Below are 17,657 nucleotides of genomic sequence, written 5' to 3' on the forward strand. Positions count from 1 at the left end.
TTTTGTAAATCCTGAACAGTGTCTTTCTTCCCTCTCTTTTCTCCACCCTTCTCTTGCCCTGAATCTTTGATAGACTGGTGTCTGAGAAGTGTGTCTGGCACTAAGTCTGCTATTGTTTGGTGTTGCTTGATAGAAGACTGTCTGCTGCGTCTACATTTCTGTCTACATCTGCTACACTAATTGTTCAAAATCTCCTTTTGGATCATTTTTTTTGTGGACTAGCATGTAAAGCCCTCGAGCATCAAACGTAATGAAATAGACTTTAATATAATTTATTTTATATATGACAAATGCATGTACCCCTGTAAGAATAAATGCAATAGACTTAGTTCGGCCCTAGTAAGACTACGAGCCCTTGAGAGCTTGACAAGATATTCCAGGAGAAGACTTGGATAAAAACGACTTACATATCCATTAGCTTTACATAGCCTAGATGAATCTATACATTTCCTATATTTCAACAGCAGAAGTTAAGTGCAATCAATTATACCCTCCTCTCATTTTTCCAATGCTGGGCCATTTCCTGTGGTTGTTGAAAAACTACAAAAGAACGGCTCTTTCAGCACATGAAATGGGAGTTTGCAGGGATTGTTTGAAATCTGCACTCTTAGTGTGAGATGTTGGAAGTAAAACTGTTGGGCATGACATGAGTTCCAACAATGAATGGGAGGAAGAGGGAGAGACTGAGACAGCCTGACAGCAAAAGCTTTTCAATTCCATGTTAGCCTTCAAAGCTTGGAAATGGGGGCTGAACATGCAAGGTCGATCAGCTCTCTCCTTAATATTTTCCCCGCCGCCGACTTGGGTATGGATTTGATGAATGCAACACGTCTAATCTTCTTGTAAGGTGACACCTACATTAACAAGAACATGGCCACACTCTTAGCTGGAAAATATGACTTGAAATTCCCAGCACATCAAGACAACATCCAGGGGTTATATTACACACCAGTGATCAGTAGACTACACAATTATTAAAGAAGGTTAGTTACCGCTAAGTTAGATGATTAATGATTCAGAGAAAATTACCTTTTTAGCTACGAAATCCATGACTTCTTCGGCGCTGATATTGTCTGAAGGTTTTCTGACGATGTAAGCCATTGGAATTTCACCTGCTTCTTCATCAGGATACCTGTAATATCACATTTTTATAGAAGTAAACAACACACTTTCGAGAATCTTGCCTCCAGAAAGCGAGATAATTTAAGTACGATGATGTCATTTACCAACATGCATACTTCAACTCACTAAATAACTTCTTAGATTAGCCATGTGCTTAAAATAGTTCACTGGAAGCTAATTCTTTCGGTTTGATGAAAGATTGTCGTTCAGAAAACCCATTCAAATATATTACGAGTGGTGCCAACCTGGTCCCTCCGTTTACCGTTGGCAGAAGGTCCATTTTCAAATATAAATAGTATTTTCAGGGGGGAATACCAAAGAATTGTGCCCATTTGTCGTACTTAATGAAAAGAATAAAACGGAGGAAGAACCTACAATATAAAGAACTATACAGGGATTTGTTAAATGTGATTACTTGCATGTATGCCCAAATGGAAAGGGCAAACACTTACGGAATCACTGCTGCATCTGCTATCTGGGGATGCGAGAGAAGTATGCGTTCTAATTCAGCTGGAGGAACCTGGAAGGCAGACGCAGATGGACAATTGTACATAGAAAACGAACATGATCATTTAACAAAATAGAAAATTTATTACCTGGTAAGCCTTGTATTTTATGAGCTCCTTTAAGCGACCAACAATAAAAAGAAACCCATTTTCATCAAAGTAGCAAAGATCCCCAGTCTTCAACCAACCCTCTGAAGTAATTGTAGATGCAGTGGCCTCGCCATCGCCAAGATAACCTACAGAAAAGGAAGGCGAAGAACTTAGCCATGTAAACCATAGTCCACCATTTGCAAATCAGCTGAATGCTGTTCTTTTCCAAAAGCTAATTATGCAAGATCTCTTTCAGAAGAAAAATAATAGAAAAACGCAAAAGAAACCCAATCTTAAGTCAGAATGAGAAGAAATATCAAACAAGAGACAATATAATTGAAGCTCAGATACCTTCCATATCCATTCAAAATTTCAAAGATATTTAAAAACAAGGGCTTAAACGCTCGCCACTGACAAAACTTAGGCGTGTAAAACCGACTCCACCAATTGCAAATCAGCTGTAAGTTTTTTTTTTCAAAACTAATTACGCAAAAACTCTTTTATAAAAAATAAAAATGGCAAAAGAAGCCCTGTCCTCACTTGAGTCGAACAAGAGAGCCATATAATCAAAACCCTGATACCTCCCATATCAATTAAAAATCCAAAGATATCGTTTTAAGCAAAAAAAGACTTCAATGCCCGAATGAAGCAGGAACTGCCTTTAAAAAAAGGAAGCAGGAAAGGAACCAGGAACCCAAATCAAAGTTGAAGAACTGCAAACTGCATTCTATTGCCCATCTATTTTTGAATGATCCTACTGAAGTATATCTACTTAGTAAGCGAGGGACAGCTAAAAGCCACCTTTCAAAAAATCCACCTTTCAAAAGAAAGGAGGAAATGAAGCAGGAACACATCCCATACATCGAATCATGGCGGCCAAATCGAAGTTGGTAAACTGCAAAGTCTATAATCCATCTCATTGTAATTGATCCTAATAAAGTATATCTACTTAATAAGGGATAAAAAGATAAAACCCACCTTTCAAACAAAAAGGAAGCAGGAAATGAACCAGGAACCCATCTCATACATCAAATCACGGAGGCCATTCTAAAGATAACCATTCATAAAACTAAGTTGAAGAACTGCAAAGTGGATTCTATAATCCGTCTCATTGTAATGGATCCGAACGAAGTATATCAACTTAATAAACGAGAGAAAGATAAAAAAAACCAACCTGACATGATACTCGGGCCACGCAACCACAGCTCTCCTCTCTGACCCGGAGGAAGAGACTGGCCGCTGCCTGGATCAACAATTCTAGCCTCCAAACTAAATCCAAGTCGCCCCGTCGACCCATAAACCAGACTCTCCTCCGGCCCCAACGTCGCCGCTGCAGGCCCCGTCGACTCTGTCAACCCATACCCCTATCCAAAAAAACTCAAAGATAATCAAGCAAGCTTACCAACCTCAAATTAAGCTTAATCAACCCAGATTACCTGAATAATCTGTACATGGGGGTATCTCTTGGCGAATCTCTCGGCCACTTCCTTGCCGAGGGGCGCGCCCCCACAACCCACTTTCACCAGAGAAGAAAGATCGAATCTTTCCGCGACTTCGGACTTGAGCATGGCCACGATAAGCGGAGGAGAAACGGGCATGCCCGTCACGCGGTGCTTCTCAATAGCTCTGAGCATCGAGACGAAGTCCAGCCGCTCGAGAAACACCATCGTGTCGCCCGCCGCTATCACTCTCAGAAGCATCGTCAGCCCGAAGACATGGAAGATCGGCACGGTGAAGAAGGAGACGTGCGAGGGGGCGACCTCGCCGTCGTTGTCCGAAGCGAGAATGGCGATGAAGTTCAAGTGAGAGAGGACGGCGGCCTTGACTCCGCCGGTCGTGCCCGACGTGAAGAGAGACGCGGCGGTGTCGGACGGGTAAATCTCCGGGTCGGACGACGTGGGTTCTCTTCCCACGCTCGTCTCGAGGAAGGATCGAAACTGGGTCGAGCCGAGGAGGACGTAGGCCGCGGTTCGGGGGAGCTTGCGGGCTTCTTCCGCGGTTGTGAAGGCGATGGCGGGCCTGACGAGCTCGAACTGGCGAGCGATCTCCTCCGGCGTGGACGCGGGGTTGGAGGGGGTGACGATAACGCCGATGGAGAGAAGCGCGAGGTAGAGGACGGGGACGTCGAGAGATGGTGGGGAGAGGATGAAGGCGACGTCGCCTTTGGAGAGGCCGAGGCGAGAGCGGAGGTTGCCGGCGAGGCGGCCGACGAAGGAGAAGAGCTCGCCGTAGGAGATCGAGGCGTTGTCTTTGGAGGCGTTGATTATCGCGGGCTTCGACGGCGGTGGTGGGTTGGAAGAGAGAGCGGAGAAGATGTGGGAAGTGACGGAGTGGGGTTTGGTTAAGGGAGGAAGCTCGAGGGGAGGACGAAGGCTGTGGAAGACGCCGGTGGCCGCGCAGAAGCCGTTCTTCGGGTCGACGGGGGCCATGGAGCTCTTCTGTCGCCTTGGAATGGAGAAGAGAGCAAGTGGGTCGCCCGCGATGCCCGAGGAAGAATGAAGATACGGGTTGCAGGCTTTGTAGACCCTTTACGGGAGAAGTTTCTTGGTCTGGGAATCGGATTTTTCGCTGGCGCAATTGCTCACGTAACTCTGACGATGGGGGAGGGGGGCTTTTCAGATCCAAAAAGAAAAAATGCAGTCCAAACGCACGCGGGACTTCTGAGGATGGGACGGGTTTTGGGACGGGTTTTGTCGATAATTGTAGAGAGAGAGAGAGTTGGAACACTATATGTAAATATCGTGTACAGAGATAGAGGTGGACCGAGAGATATAAATAGTGTACAGACAGAGATGGACGTCAGAGGTGATAAGGAAAAAGAGAGAGATAGAGGTGGAAAGAGAGATGTGGATGATGTAGAGAGTGATCGACGTTAGAGGGGAGAGTATATAGAGAGATAGAGTTGGAACGAGAGAGATCGATTATTTGTGGAGAGTGATGTCACGTTAGAAGTGACTGGTCAGAGTAGAGAGAGAGAGAATTGGAACGAGAGATATCGATTTTTTGTGGGGAGTGATGTACGTTTGAGGTGAGAGTACATATATACATATACATATATACATATATACATATACATATATACATATATACATATATACATATACATATATACATATATACATATATACATATATACATATATAAATATATATATAGAGAGAGAGAGAGACAGATATAGAGGAGAGAGTTGGAACGAGAGAGTGATATACGTTAGAGGTGAGAGTGTAGAGAGTGAGTGATTATAGGGAGAAGATAGTTTGATATGTACGTAGATGAATAGATAGACAGATAAAGAGATAGATGGACGACTGCTGGATAGTGCAGATGATGCTCTATATCCACTATGTCATCAGGGCCCAATCAGAAGATGTCGCCACTCACTGAAAATTCAAGGGTTTTTTATTTATTTTGTTAATGAGTTGGCAATTTCTCACCCAATTGAATTGTGGTCAAATAGGAAAGTATGGCTTATTAAAAAATTTTGTCCACAGCCACTCCACATCACAAATAAATACGTTGAAAGCTACTCCACACCCAGTCAAAATATGCCGTTTGGTCAAATTTGGCATGCCTTTATATTTTAAATCACATTTCCTGCCGACTTCGGGTTCAGAGTGGGATATCTATTATTTCTTTATTTCAACAAATGTAGGTCTTCATTTGTTGCAATGTTGTTTATCTGTTTGTATAAATATTACCAAATGGAAAACTATCATTAGTCATCTCTACAATGGCCAGTTAGATGGAAATTTTATTATTCTCTGAAAATCATACTATGCCTAACAAGGGAAAATCATACAATGAAACATCAGTTATGGTTGATTATTACTAGAAGCTACAATTGGGATTATAAAATTTTGGTCAAAACCCTAATGATGAAAAATAATTTGATGTCAAACCTAAGAGAAAAGTCTCAAAAATATAGTTGATGATTAATTACAGACTGATTTAATTTTATAAACAGGTCAAGTCATTAACTCGTGAGTTGACGAGCCACACTGTGTATTCTAGGAGGAACCATTTTATGGAAATTATTGACATCAAATAAATATGTATAATTGTGTTCTATTAGGTTCGATTGAATCAGTGATATTTTTTATGCATACATGTTATTCATCATTTATGGTTAGGATAGGACAATCATGAAACATCTACTCAAGTCCCAATTTTTCACATTTATTGATTTGCTAGACTAACCCTATTTGACTCCTTTAGGTCGATTAGGTTAATTTTTAAAGTTTCTTGGAGTTTAGTTAAGATATGAGACTTTGGTAAATTAAATATTTAAATCTGGATTCACATGCGGAGGAAAGAAACAGCCCAAGCCCATAGACCAAAGCCAACGATGAAGTCAAAGGGTGATATTTATGAAGGTGTCTTCACATTTGGAATTGGTAGTCGTTGATTAAATTCATATGAAGTAAGAAGAGAATCTGGACTGCATATGAAGCGACCTTTGCCCTCCAACGCAAGATAACGAAACTAGGAGCAAGGGTACCCTATTTAAGTTTTTCTTCCCCGTATTTTATCCCATCTTTGAAAAAAATTCCCAGCCATGTTGACAGATTGATTTAGCAAATAATTATCACTTTATCCATTCTTGCACATTGAGAGTGAAATTTTAAGATTGTTAGAAAGCTAGTAAAAAACCAAGGAGAAAAGCATCGATCACCTTTTAAGGTATAGACCTATAGGTTCGTGTGATCCTTATATTTAAGATTCAACCATGATTTCCTCAACTTGTTAGACTATCATTCCAGAAGATATACTCGACGTCAAACTTTACAACACCACTAACCAATAAAAAAAATTCATCTCCTAGCTCCATTTTTATCCTCCCAAAGCCATAGAAAATTGTGTTGTCAAAGCCTCTAGTGGCATGCCCCCACCAAAAAAATCTTATGTGAATTTTTTTTGTGTCAAACGGTCTGAATCAGAATCCTATACGACTGTGTGATTTTTTCTCGCACATTACAGGAATCCGGTTAACTCCAATGACCTAGAGTACACTGGGGAGATTTCAGGGTTGACTGCAACTCAGTTGTTCTAATTATTATTAATTAATTTTTTGTCCTTCAAAATCCCTCAAATATATATATAATTACAATTGACTACATAAAAAATCACTTGCATTAATACTAGTCCTGTTACTATAATTAATAGTTTCACTGACTTCGGATTAAAGAATCTTTTCTATTTTCATGATGATCCCATGTCGTTTGGGCTATTGGTATCCCGTTTCACTTACTTACCTTGTTGTCCAGGTCCTTGAGCCATAGGGAGAGCTGCTGGTCTTTCTCGAGCCATTCCACCTCCACAAAGGATGATCCAAGGAGCAAAGTGATCATATACCACTGTTATGGCACCTACACATACAATCATTGATCCATCATGATGATCCAAGCTATGCAAGATGAGATCTCAGGTGTCCTTCACTATGGCATGTGTACCCTACTCCCTTATTGATCAACCAGAAGGTAACTAGATTGAAATGTATATTTTTCATTAAATTTTACCGCAGTAGTCTTTTGACATCTACAAATTCTGATCATTCACCCATGCTTTTTATCAAATTCTTGATGTTTATTTCAGCAAAAAATTCCCCAGTTATCATGTGCACCATAATTTACCTGCTCTCTCTACTGATATTCCTCACAACTAGACCATTCAGCAACTTGAAATCCTTGAAATAAATTCCAACAGGGTAAGTAACAGTGAGCATTCAGCAACTTGACATTGTTGAAACGGATTCCAAAAGGGTTAGTAAAAGTGAGTCATTTTTTTGAATCTCTTATTTAGCCTTTCCATATCCTGAAAATCAATTATTTTGAGGTCAAAATGAGATCATGAGGCTGGACTAGTTTCTCAAGGAGCTTGACATGAGCATACAACCTTAGCTAAATTCAATATTAATATTAGGGATATGCTAATATCAAAAGGGTCTTGGAAGATATGAAACTTATGAAGGCTTATACAAGACATTTTTATTGTGATAACAAGTTATCCATAATTATGGTTTGTAAGCAGTTACATCATGTTCTTAATCACAAAAAAATACATATGAGACTCATCAAGGATGAGACCAACTCTAGATTAGTTCATGAGAGATTCATACCTTGTACATACCAAGTGACCGATATCTAAACCAAATGGTTTGATAGGTTTATTTCCAGGTAGCTAACATCTAAACCAGAATATTTGTGAATCATCATGTAAGTGTGATTAATATTATCAACAGTAACACATCGTAATGACTGATGACTATAAAATTTTTGAATAAGCTGCCCATTAATAGGAGTTAATTATGAGATATAAATTAATTTTGTATTCACCTCCTTTGGCATGACTAGTATCAGATACGAGATTTAAAATGTGAGATCTAAAGCAATCAACACTTTTTAATTACAATGGAGGACTTCAAATCAAAAAATAACATGTGTCATTCTAGTCACATGGAACAATGATTATAATATCTATTAATGTGAACTGAATAATTTTATTTTTAAACAAAGGAATGTAAAAATTTTAAATGTAAATGATGGAATAATTTAAAATTTAAAAATAGTTTCTGGCATAGTCGACACAAGCCAAACAAAGCTTCAATTTTTCATGCTAAGTTCTATAATGTATATCAGAAAACTAAGAATCCTAAGTTCAATAATGTAAACAATATATTATAATGAATTTGATGAGTAGTGATTGGGGCAATGGAATGGACAAAAACCTTAAAATATATAAGATCATCGGTGTATTTTACTTAATAATTGGGAAAATTTAATTATTATGTATTGAAAAATGTTATTTGATTGAAAAGTAAAGAAGCAATTGGAAATTTAAAATCAAATGGATATAAATGGAACAATTCCCAATCTAAAGATGTACTTATCTGTGGAACCCAAGCCTATGAATTTTCTCCAATGGAAGCCTTAGGAAGCTTATGTTTGAGTTGTCCAAGACAACTAAGTTATAAATCATACTTTAACATGCATAAATAGATGAGTCTTAAATATTAAGATAAGAAGCAAACACATTAGTGAGCTGATAAATGGAGATAAATGTCTACTATGTAAACATTATTTTTTCATTTCACTGACCACATTTTTTTCACAAGCATGTAAAGCCCTCTAGCGTCTCTTTATGCATCACGCCTTCTGCTTCAGTTAAATAATTCCATAATGTAAGTTAATAGTGAACCATTCAAATTGGACTATATTGGACTATATTGGACGCTAGTTAAGAGTCGAGAATCATGTTCCATTATGCATTTCCATTCTATCATGTTCCATTATGAAAATTTTTATTACTGTTTTGATTGTCGTAGTATTGGATTGGGTTCCTAAAGGACCCAATAATGTAAGTTAAGTAGAGTTGTAATGCCTGAAAAGACATTATGAGAGTTTTTCCTTCTCTGAGTCCTAACTAGTGCCTTTCTTTCCTATCTTTTCTCCATCCTTCGCTTGCCTTGTATCTTTGATTTGACTGGTGCGTGATAAGTGTCTCTGTCACTAAGTCTGTTATCATTTGGTGCTGCTAAAGAGAAGAATGTATGCTGCATCTACATCTCCTACACCAATTACACAGAATCTCCTTATGCATCCTTTTTTCGCTCACTATCGTGTACAGACCTCTAGCATCTCCTTATGCATCACACCTGCTGCTTCAATTAATTTATTCCAGAATGCAATTTAATGCAGAAAGATTGCAAATAGATCACATTTGATGCATAGACAAATATTTGGATCTAATGAACAATACTTAAGCTATAATTCTCTTTATCTTTGACAAATGCACACACCCCCGTAGGAATCCATGAAACAAATAAAAGCCTTGGTACGGCCCAAGTAAGACTACGAGCCCTAGAGAGCTTGATAAGATATTTCGGGATAAGACTTGGATAAAAATGGGTTACATATCCATAGGCTTTACCTAGCCTAGACGAATCCATACATTTCCTATATTTCAACAGCAGAAGTGCAATCGACTATACCTGATAAGCCTAAAATTGATGTGTAATTATGTTGTTGTTTGGGCTTTTAGACTTACGCAATAAATTTTATAATAAACCTTAATCACTAAATAATATATATAGAGTAAGAAGGGGTCGAACCACAAGGAGGCACTAAGCAATAATTTTTATCCAATTTCAAATCAATTAGTTCAAGAATGAATTAATTTTGCATTTAATAGACCTTTAATTATGTTTAATTATATTTATAATTAATCAAAAGTAAATAGAAACTTAATTTTGATTTTATTATTTTCAGTCAAGACACTTTGGATAGGATAATATTGATTATTTTATCAGCTCAATTCGGATTACCAATTTCCCAATCAAAATAATTTTTATAAGACAATTTTTATTTATTTAAAATTAGGAATAAATAAGCACAAAATGGGGTTTTCAAATTGGACTTGAAGATGGACGATGTTTTCAATGAAATTTTAGATTTAGGTACTTTAGATGTTTAATTGAATTTATAAATAATCAATATTGAAATCTAGAGAGAGAAAATAGGAGATCTAACCTAGAGAGAGAAAGTAGAAGAATTATGGGAAAAAGTGAAATTCGACCCTAAGCTAAAGATCTAAAAATGCAGAATGGATCCAAATCAATGTAGAACTAAAGATTAAAAATCAGATCTCGAATCAAAATCAAAATGCAATGCTAATTTTATTTCAAATCAACTTCAAAGGGCATGCACATTTCGCCCATGCCATGGCGTTTTAGAATATTTCAAGAAGAAGTTCAAAATACAAATTAAAAACTTACAACTTTCAATGATGAATCAGTATCTGGCCAAATCCTTGGGGAGAGTTTCAAAAAGTAAATTTTGCCTTCTTCCTGACTTCTATTTAAAAATCCAACCGTATGGATCGTAGAGGGAGAAAAGACGAATGTGACCTCAAAATTTCAGCTCAATCAGACGACTAGATCTCAAGATATCGTCATTTTATTGGGAATTAATCCTAGCCGTTGCATTAATTTTATCTCTCCTCCAAGTAGATAAAAATGGCATTTTCTAATTTGTCGAGGACTTTTTCCTTGTTTTCTCTGCCCTCAGGTTGTGCGCTGCCACATTTTTGTGCGCTTTCAAAGTTCTCAATTATTGCGAAATGAATGCTGCGTTTGAATGGTTAAGAAAACGCCACGTCGCCCTGTTTTTTTTGAAAAACATAAAAGACAAAAACTACTTTTTCATTAGAATTAATAACACACAGAGTCAATTTTTGCGTGCATTCAATGCATGCGCCGAATTGATTGCAGCGTGTATTAAATACAGCGGAAAGCCCTTTTCTTTCTTTTTTATTAATACACGTGTGTCGGTGGTCTCGTGCAATCAATGCACGTGGCTACCAAACTGAGCATACAAGGAATAATCAGATGTCATAAATACACACAGAGATTTATTCTCCGCGCGCATTTATTACACAAAAAATTAATAAGAAAAAAACAAAAACATACCTTTTTCCTCGCAGACCACGCCACGTAGCCTGCATGTATTTCTTTCAAAAATCATTGGCTCATTATGGCACTTCCAATCATTCACCCAAATTTTTGGGTGAATGACGTGGAAGCCATAAATTGAATAAATATCATATTTTAAAATATTGAATAAATAATAAAATATATTCTTTTAATTCTTAAAATAATTTCTTGGCTAAATACTGGTCAGAAAATTGTAAAAAAAATATGGAAAAATTCTGAAACATTAGTAAAACCCTTACCAACCTTTAGCCAAGTATTTTAAGCCCTGTAAAAAAAAATCTTCAAAGAAATGAGGTTAAATAGCATGTAAAAAATATTAAAATAGAAACCATAATAAGTCATTTATATCCATTTATATATGATAACATGCAAACATGGCCATTAAAACACACAAATATAATGTAATATACATCAATTTAACATTATAATTTGCAAGTTATCAATACCCTCATCTAATTTTTCCATTCCTCGGCCATTTCCTCTGTATATGTTTTGCAAAAACGATGGATTTGTTCCCAAGAGGCTTTAGTGCCTAGAAGGTTAGTCTATTTGAACAAGACTTCTGTTCCATAAGGTGTGCGACACACTTTAACGATGTCTTCAGGATACACCTGTCATTCATATTCATCAGTTAGACAAGAGGGTAGGGGCTGAATATTCTGATGGTGAGGTCCAACTGCTTTTTTAAGTAGGGATGCATGGAAGACTGGATGCATGGTAGATTGAGAGGGTAGATCCAATATGTAAGTTATTGGCACTATCTTTTGGAGAATGAACACCTACGTCGTGGGCATTCCCTCTTAATGGGGGATCTATTTAACTTCAACATTAACGATCTAGTCCAATACCAACCTATGTCACCTATCATCGAGCCTCACAGCCCCTCGAGCCTTAGTAGTGAAGAGAATGAGCGACACAATACATCTCCCCCTATCCTGACCCCTTTGAGGCATGAGCATATTGAGTCGGTACTGTAGGAGGTAATTAATGCTGCAGGGGAGTGATGGGAAGGCAAGATCTTGGCTTGTTGACAAGGTCGACCATGGTCAGACCAAACGTGGATTTCAGAAGCAGATATTAAACAACTACGACCAGAGTTCATCTAAGCATTGGACGATATCTTCGGCTCTAACTCATCGGAGTCGAGTTCTGCCCACCCCAGGAGGATGATGGAGGACTGATAATCCAAAAAATAGGGGTGAATTTAAGAATTTTTTAATCCCTTGTCATTGTTAGTTTTAGCTTATACAATAAAATTTATAAAACCCTAACTTGAGATGTATAGTGATAAGTATAGGTATCGTCCAAGGGAAGCTAGTAAGGAATTCAACTAGTGATCTACTTGAATAATTGGACCCTAATTAGAGTTAATTCATCTTCAATGAAGATCAAATCACCCTAATTAGATGAATAATTAGAAAGGGGCATAGAAGAGATGGGAAGAATAGAAAAAGTGAGGAACTCTAGATTGACTTCTTTGATCTAATAAAAGGATCAAAGGGGTCAATTAGAGAGGATAAGAAAAAAATATTATTTGAATTTAGTTTTTTGGGGGATTTGGTACTCAAATTTACTAACTATAAGATCATAAAGGCAATCTAATATCTCCTAGAAATTAAACTTTTAATATTTTTTTCTTAATGTGCAAATGGAATAGCTAGATCAATTTCATAATTTCTCAATCCTAGAATGGGCTTGTACATTCCGCTCCAGCCAAACGATTTAGAAATGCAGACCAATGTCAAGAAGAACAATCACAAAATTTACTAACAAACAATACAGATCACACTAAAAATCAAATACAATGAAATAGAAAGCACCTAATAGAGTTTATCCAAGACGAAGCTGTTCTCTGTCTTGCAGCTGTGATAGAGCCACCTCCATTTTACATAGGCTATATGGTAAAACTTACCATTTTACCCTCATTTAGTAATTCATTTTCATCCATCAATGTATGCTTGATTGAATAATCAAACTGTACAGATGGAAAGAGGAGGTTGAGATGAGCAAATCCATAAACAATCACATCAATCAGACTTTAGGATCAAAAGTTAATAACAAAGGAAAATTGACCAATCATAGTCGTCGGATCAATTTTAATTTAAATTTTCTTTTACTCACAATGTCATGTCATTTTTTGATTGGTTGATGCATTTTGAACTTAAAATGGCGGGTTCATTCTTGGCGCGCCAAGTAACCCAGGTCCTGGAAGAAAAATAAAGAAAGAACAATACAAAATAGACAAAATATACATCGATTTGCACTTAACTGTGCGCCTTCATATTTCAAACCAGTCACAAAGTGCCACGTCACCTCTTGTGCGTGCACTTTATATGCGCAACACGGGAGGTGAACTAACCTACTAGAGAGAGAATGGCCTAGAATTTTGCAAAATTTCCCTTATTAAAATACGCAAGAGCAAATTGACACGGCTCATAAATATTTATGTATATATCCTTTTTGCTCTCTCTCTCTTCTCTAATTTTCCTGAAAACCATTAAAAAAATCCTGCTTAATTGCTATTTTTCATAAACTATTTTAATTGTATCTTTATGCCTGCACAAACGACCGAGAGTTCTTTTTAAGGGCATTATTACAACAATAATGTATGAAAAACCCCTCTTATTTTAGAATTTGCTTTAGAACTCATATTTTCCTTATAAATATACCTTTTTCCCATTTAAAAATCCATTTCTTCGTCGAATAAATTCCCAAAAGATCCAATAAAATCCTAGAAAATTCTAGAAAAATCAGTAATTCTTCCTTCCATTAATTAACATTAAAATTAAATTTTAAATCTGCCATCTTTGTTAAAATAAAATTATTCCATGCTTAAACGAATTCTATAAAATTCATAAAATTACATTAAAATTAGGGAAAAAACAGAATTCCCTGGGAAAAATTATTTAACATGTAATATATGATAACAACCTTATTATAACTCTTTAAATGCATAAAATTGTGCTAATTGCTTGAACTAAAAACCAAATTTAGGGTGTTATCAAGGACCATCGAGAAGCTCGTATTCAAACCCGCCATCAACTGCAATGTGACGCCCAAGCCAACACGAAGAACATGACCTTAAAGTACTAGGCTTGACGATCGATCGGATAACTTATGTAGTTTATTTTAGACATTTCTTTATGTGCAAGGAATTTTAAAGGGCCCACCTGTTAGGCCTTTTTTATTTTATGACATAATTGTTTAAATTGGCCCATTGGGGGCAGGTCTGTCACTTGAATCATTCCCCTAACAATCCATAAAGGCATCCACCTATGTAAAGGGGGGTATGCCTTAATGGAGAGGACAAATTGTCCTTTGGAAAAGTCAAATTTGAGTTATTGTGTTTTCTTTCTTTTACTTCTTCTACTGAGTGGGTCCCCACATAGATCTTCCCCAAATAGAGTGATTACGACTGAAGGTTCGTCGTTGAAACAACCAAAGAAAAAGATCATCAGTGAAGAAGCCCGATGAAGAAGTCTGGCCGAGAAGAAGAAGCTGAATAAAAAAGGAGGGATTGATCATCGTTTTGCACTCGCACTTGAACGACATTCCCACGACTACTTTTTTTTCTTGTCCCTGATAACTTCCAAATTATAGTGTTCAATTGATGAATATTAGATTACATATATGTGTTTTATGAGCCATATTTGCCTGTTATCATACACGAATGGACATTAATGACATGAATTATGATTTTAAAGTTTTTTACATTTTTAGTACTTTTTCATGACATTTAACCTCAATGCATTGAAGAATTATTTTCGTACAGCGTAAAACAGTTGGCAAGAGGTTGTTAATAGTTTTAGTAAATTTTCTACAATCTTTCCGCATTTTTTTATGATTTTCTGACCATTATATAGCCAATAAATAATTTTTAGAATTTAAGAATATTTTTTATAATTTATTTAGTATCTTAAATAATAGTTGTACAAATTTGGTGGCATCCACGTCATTTGCATGAAATTCGGGAGAATGATTAGATGCGTTAAACGAGTGCATCATTGGCTCATTATGGCATCGTAATGTGCAATGCCATAATGAGCAAATCATTACTTTGAAATGCACAACTGGCGCTGGCAACAAGGAAAAGGTATGCTTTGTAATTTTTTGTTTTTTCGTGCAATAAATGCACGCGGAGAATGGATCTCCACATGCATTTATGCAAATGGGAATATTCTGTGTAATGAATACACGCGGAATCAATTAGCTGTGTGCATTGATTGCACACAGAAATCGATTCTGCACATTTTTATTTTAAGTGAAACTAAAAAAACATGTGCGTTGAATATCAGTAAGCTTACCTCTTTTGTTTATTTATTCAAGCGAACACGACACGACGATGTGGCATTTTCTCATCCATTTAAATGCAGCACTAATTATGCAATTATTGTGGCCTAAGGAAGCGCGCACCGACGTATCAGAATGTGATCGGAGGGCAGAGAAAATAAGGAAAAAAGGTCAGCCAATAAGAAAATGCCATTTTTTAGACGTGTGCAATGGAGAGAAAATGATCCAATGGCCACGATTAAGCGCCACTAAATCTGCAATATCTTGAGATCTAGCCGTCCAATTGTGTCCAAATTTTGAGGGTAGGTTTGTATTTTCACCCTCTACAATCCAGACGGGAAGAGTTTTAAATGAAGGTCAGGAAGAAGGGAAAATTCACTTTTGAAAGCTCTCCCCAAGGAGTTTGGTCGGGAAGGACACATGTGATGGTTTGGAAGTCGACAGATCTTGGTTCATCATTGAAAGTTGTAAGTTTCTAATTTGGTTTTTTAACTTCTTCTTGAACGATTCTAAAACACCAAGGCATGGGCAAAATGTACATGCCCTTGAAGTTGATTTGAATGGAAGTTAGCATTGCATTTTGATTTTTATTCAACATCTGACTTTTAATCCAAAGTTCTACATTGACTTTCATCCAATTTGGCATCTTAGATCTCTAGATTAGGGTCGAATTTCACCTTGAATTCATTTTCCCCCAATATTTTCTACTTTCTCTCTCTAGGTTAATTTGTCTACTTTATCTATCTATCTTAAGAAATTTATTATTTGAAAGTTCAATTCAACGTATAAAAAACTTAAATAAAAAATTTCATCAAAAAATTTGTCCATCTTCAAGTCCAATTTCAAAAATCCCTTTCTTGATTATTAATTCCCAATTTTAATACATAAAAATTGTCTTAAAAATTCATCTTGATAGGAAAATGGGTAATCTGAATTAAATTGATCTCAGAACCAAAAATATTCTATCTATATTGTCTTGACCAAAAATATTAATATCAAAATTAAGCTTTTGCTAAATTTTGATTAATTGCAAAACAAAATAAAACATGATTAAGGCCTATTAATGCAAAATTGATTCATTATTGGAATAATTCATTTGAATTAGGATAACATTGTTGCTTAGCGCCTTCCTGTGGTTTGACCCCTTGCTTGCTCTATACATAGTATTTAGTGATTAAGGGTTATTATAAATTTTATTGTATAAGTCTAAAAGCAAAAATGTCGACATATCTAATACACCGAATTTAGGCTTACCAGTTGCCACTTTTGCTGCGTACATTCTTGGATCGATCAGAGCTTCGATATTTCTGTTGTCGAGAATTATTCGGGATGACAGACAACAGCCGTAGGATCTCAAATTCCCTCCCGCCAATGGATCACCTGAACGACGACTCTCTACGCCATCATTCATCAACTGCCGACCTCCATTTGAATCCAATCGCCTGCTAGAAGATCCTTTAGTCATTGGAAGGGGAAGAGGTTGCCTTTGAATTACTGTGCATCCAAACGCCATCTCATTTTTTGAACCATGGTGTTTTCTTCCTGTTGCTGATTGTCGTTCGCCCTTTTATGGTGTTAAGGTCCGGATAAGGCATCCTCATTGATTGACCCAATTGCCCGAAATAAAGCCTTAAGCATGTCGAGACCTATTGATTCTCTTTGCGGGTTGGAGTGACCATCTTCCACCGTGTTGACCAATAAATTTTCTCTTCCTCTGTTCAGAATTTAGAATTCCTTCAGTAGGAGCCATTGTCATTGTCTGGTCCTCTATTGACAAAAGGGTTTGCCATTTCCCCCATTGGGCCTCTTGAACTCCTTCAACGGGATCCATTAACCTGCATTTGCTGACCTTCTCAAGCTGGAGTTTTCACTAGGTCATATCCTTCTCCGACTCTCCTCTATTTTTCATCTAGGTACCCTCTGAGGAACTAGCCATGGCGATCGAGACGTGATCGAGCAGAAGGATGCAATAGGGAGGTTTGGCCTCCCCACGATGAGAAGATTCGTTGAGGATCGAGAGAGGTAGCCCTACACGCCTCTCAGAGCACCGTCCTCTGGCACTTGAAGTAGGCGCATCACCACCTCCTTCAGAGTCCGGGTGAACCGAACCATTGATAGTGGTGTCGGCGGATCGCCTGGTTCACTCGGACACACTCGTGCCT

General features: G+C 37.2%; 1 protein-coding gene across 1 annotated transcript; it reads right to left on the reverse strand.

Annotated features, from left to right (window-relative positions):
- Positions 1 to 519: 519 nt before the first annotated feature.
- On the reverse strand, positions 520 to 4,265 carry LOC144705428 (AMP-dependent synthetase and ligase family protein). The gene is made up of 6 exons (XM_078578093.1): positions 3,155 to 4,265; positions 2,893 to 3,082; positions 1,719 to 1,864; positions 1,575 to 1,642; positions 1,030 to 1,132; positions 520 to 854 (listed from the first exon to the last, which is right to left on the reverse strand). Exons 1-6 carry the CDS (start codon positions 4,145 to 4,147, stop codon positions 729 to 731), a joined length of 1,626 nt encoding a protein of 541 aa, XP_078434219.1. The 5' UTR covers positions 4,148 to 4,265; the 3' UTR covers positions 520 to 728.
- Positions 4,266 to 17,657: the final 13,392 nt, after the last annotated feature.

The sequence above is a fragment of the Wolffia australiana genome, chromosome 7, assembly GCF_029677425.1.
Source record: "Wolffia australiana isolate 7733 chromosome 7, ASM2967742v1".
NCBI classification, from domain to species: Eukaryota; Viridiplantae; Streptophyta; class Magnoliopsida; order Alismatales; family Araceae; genus Wolffia; species Wolffia australiana.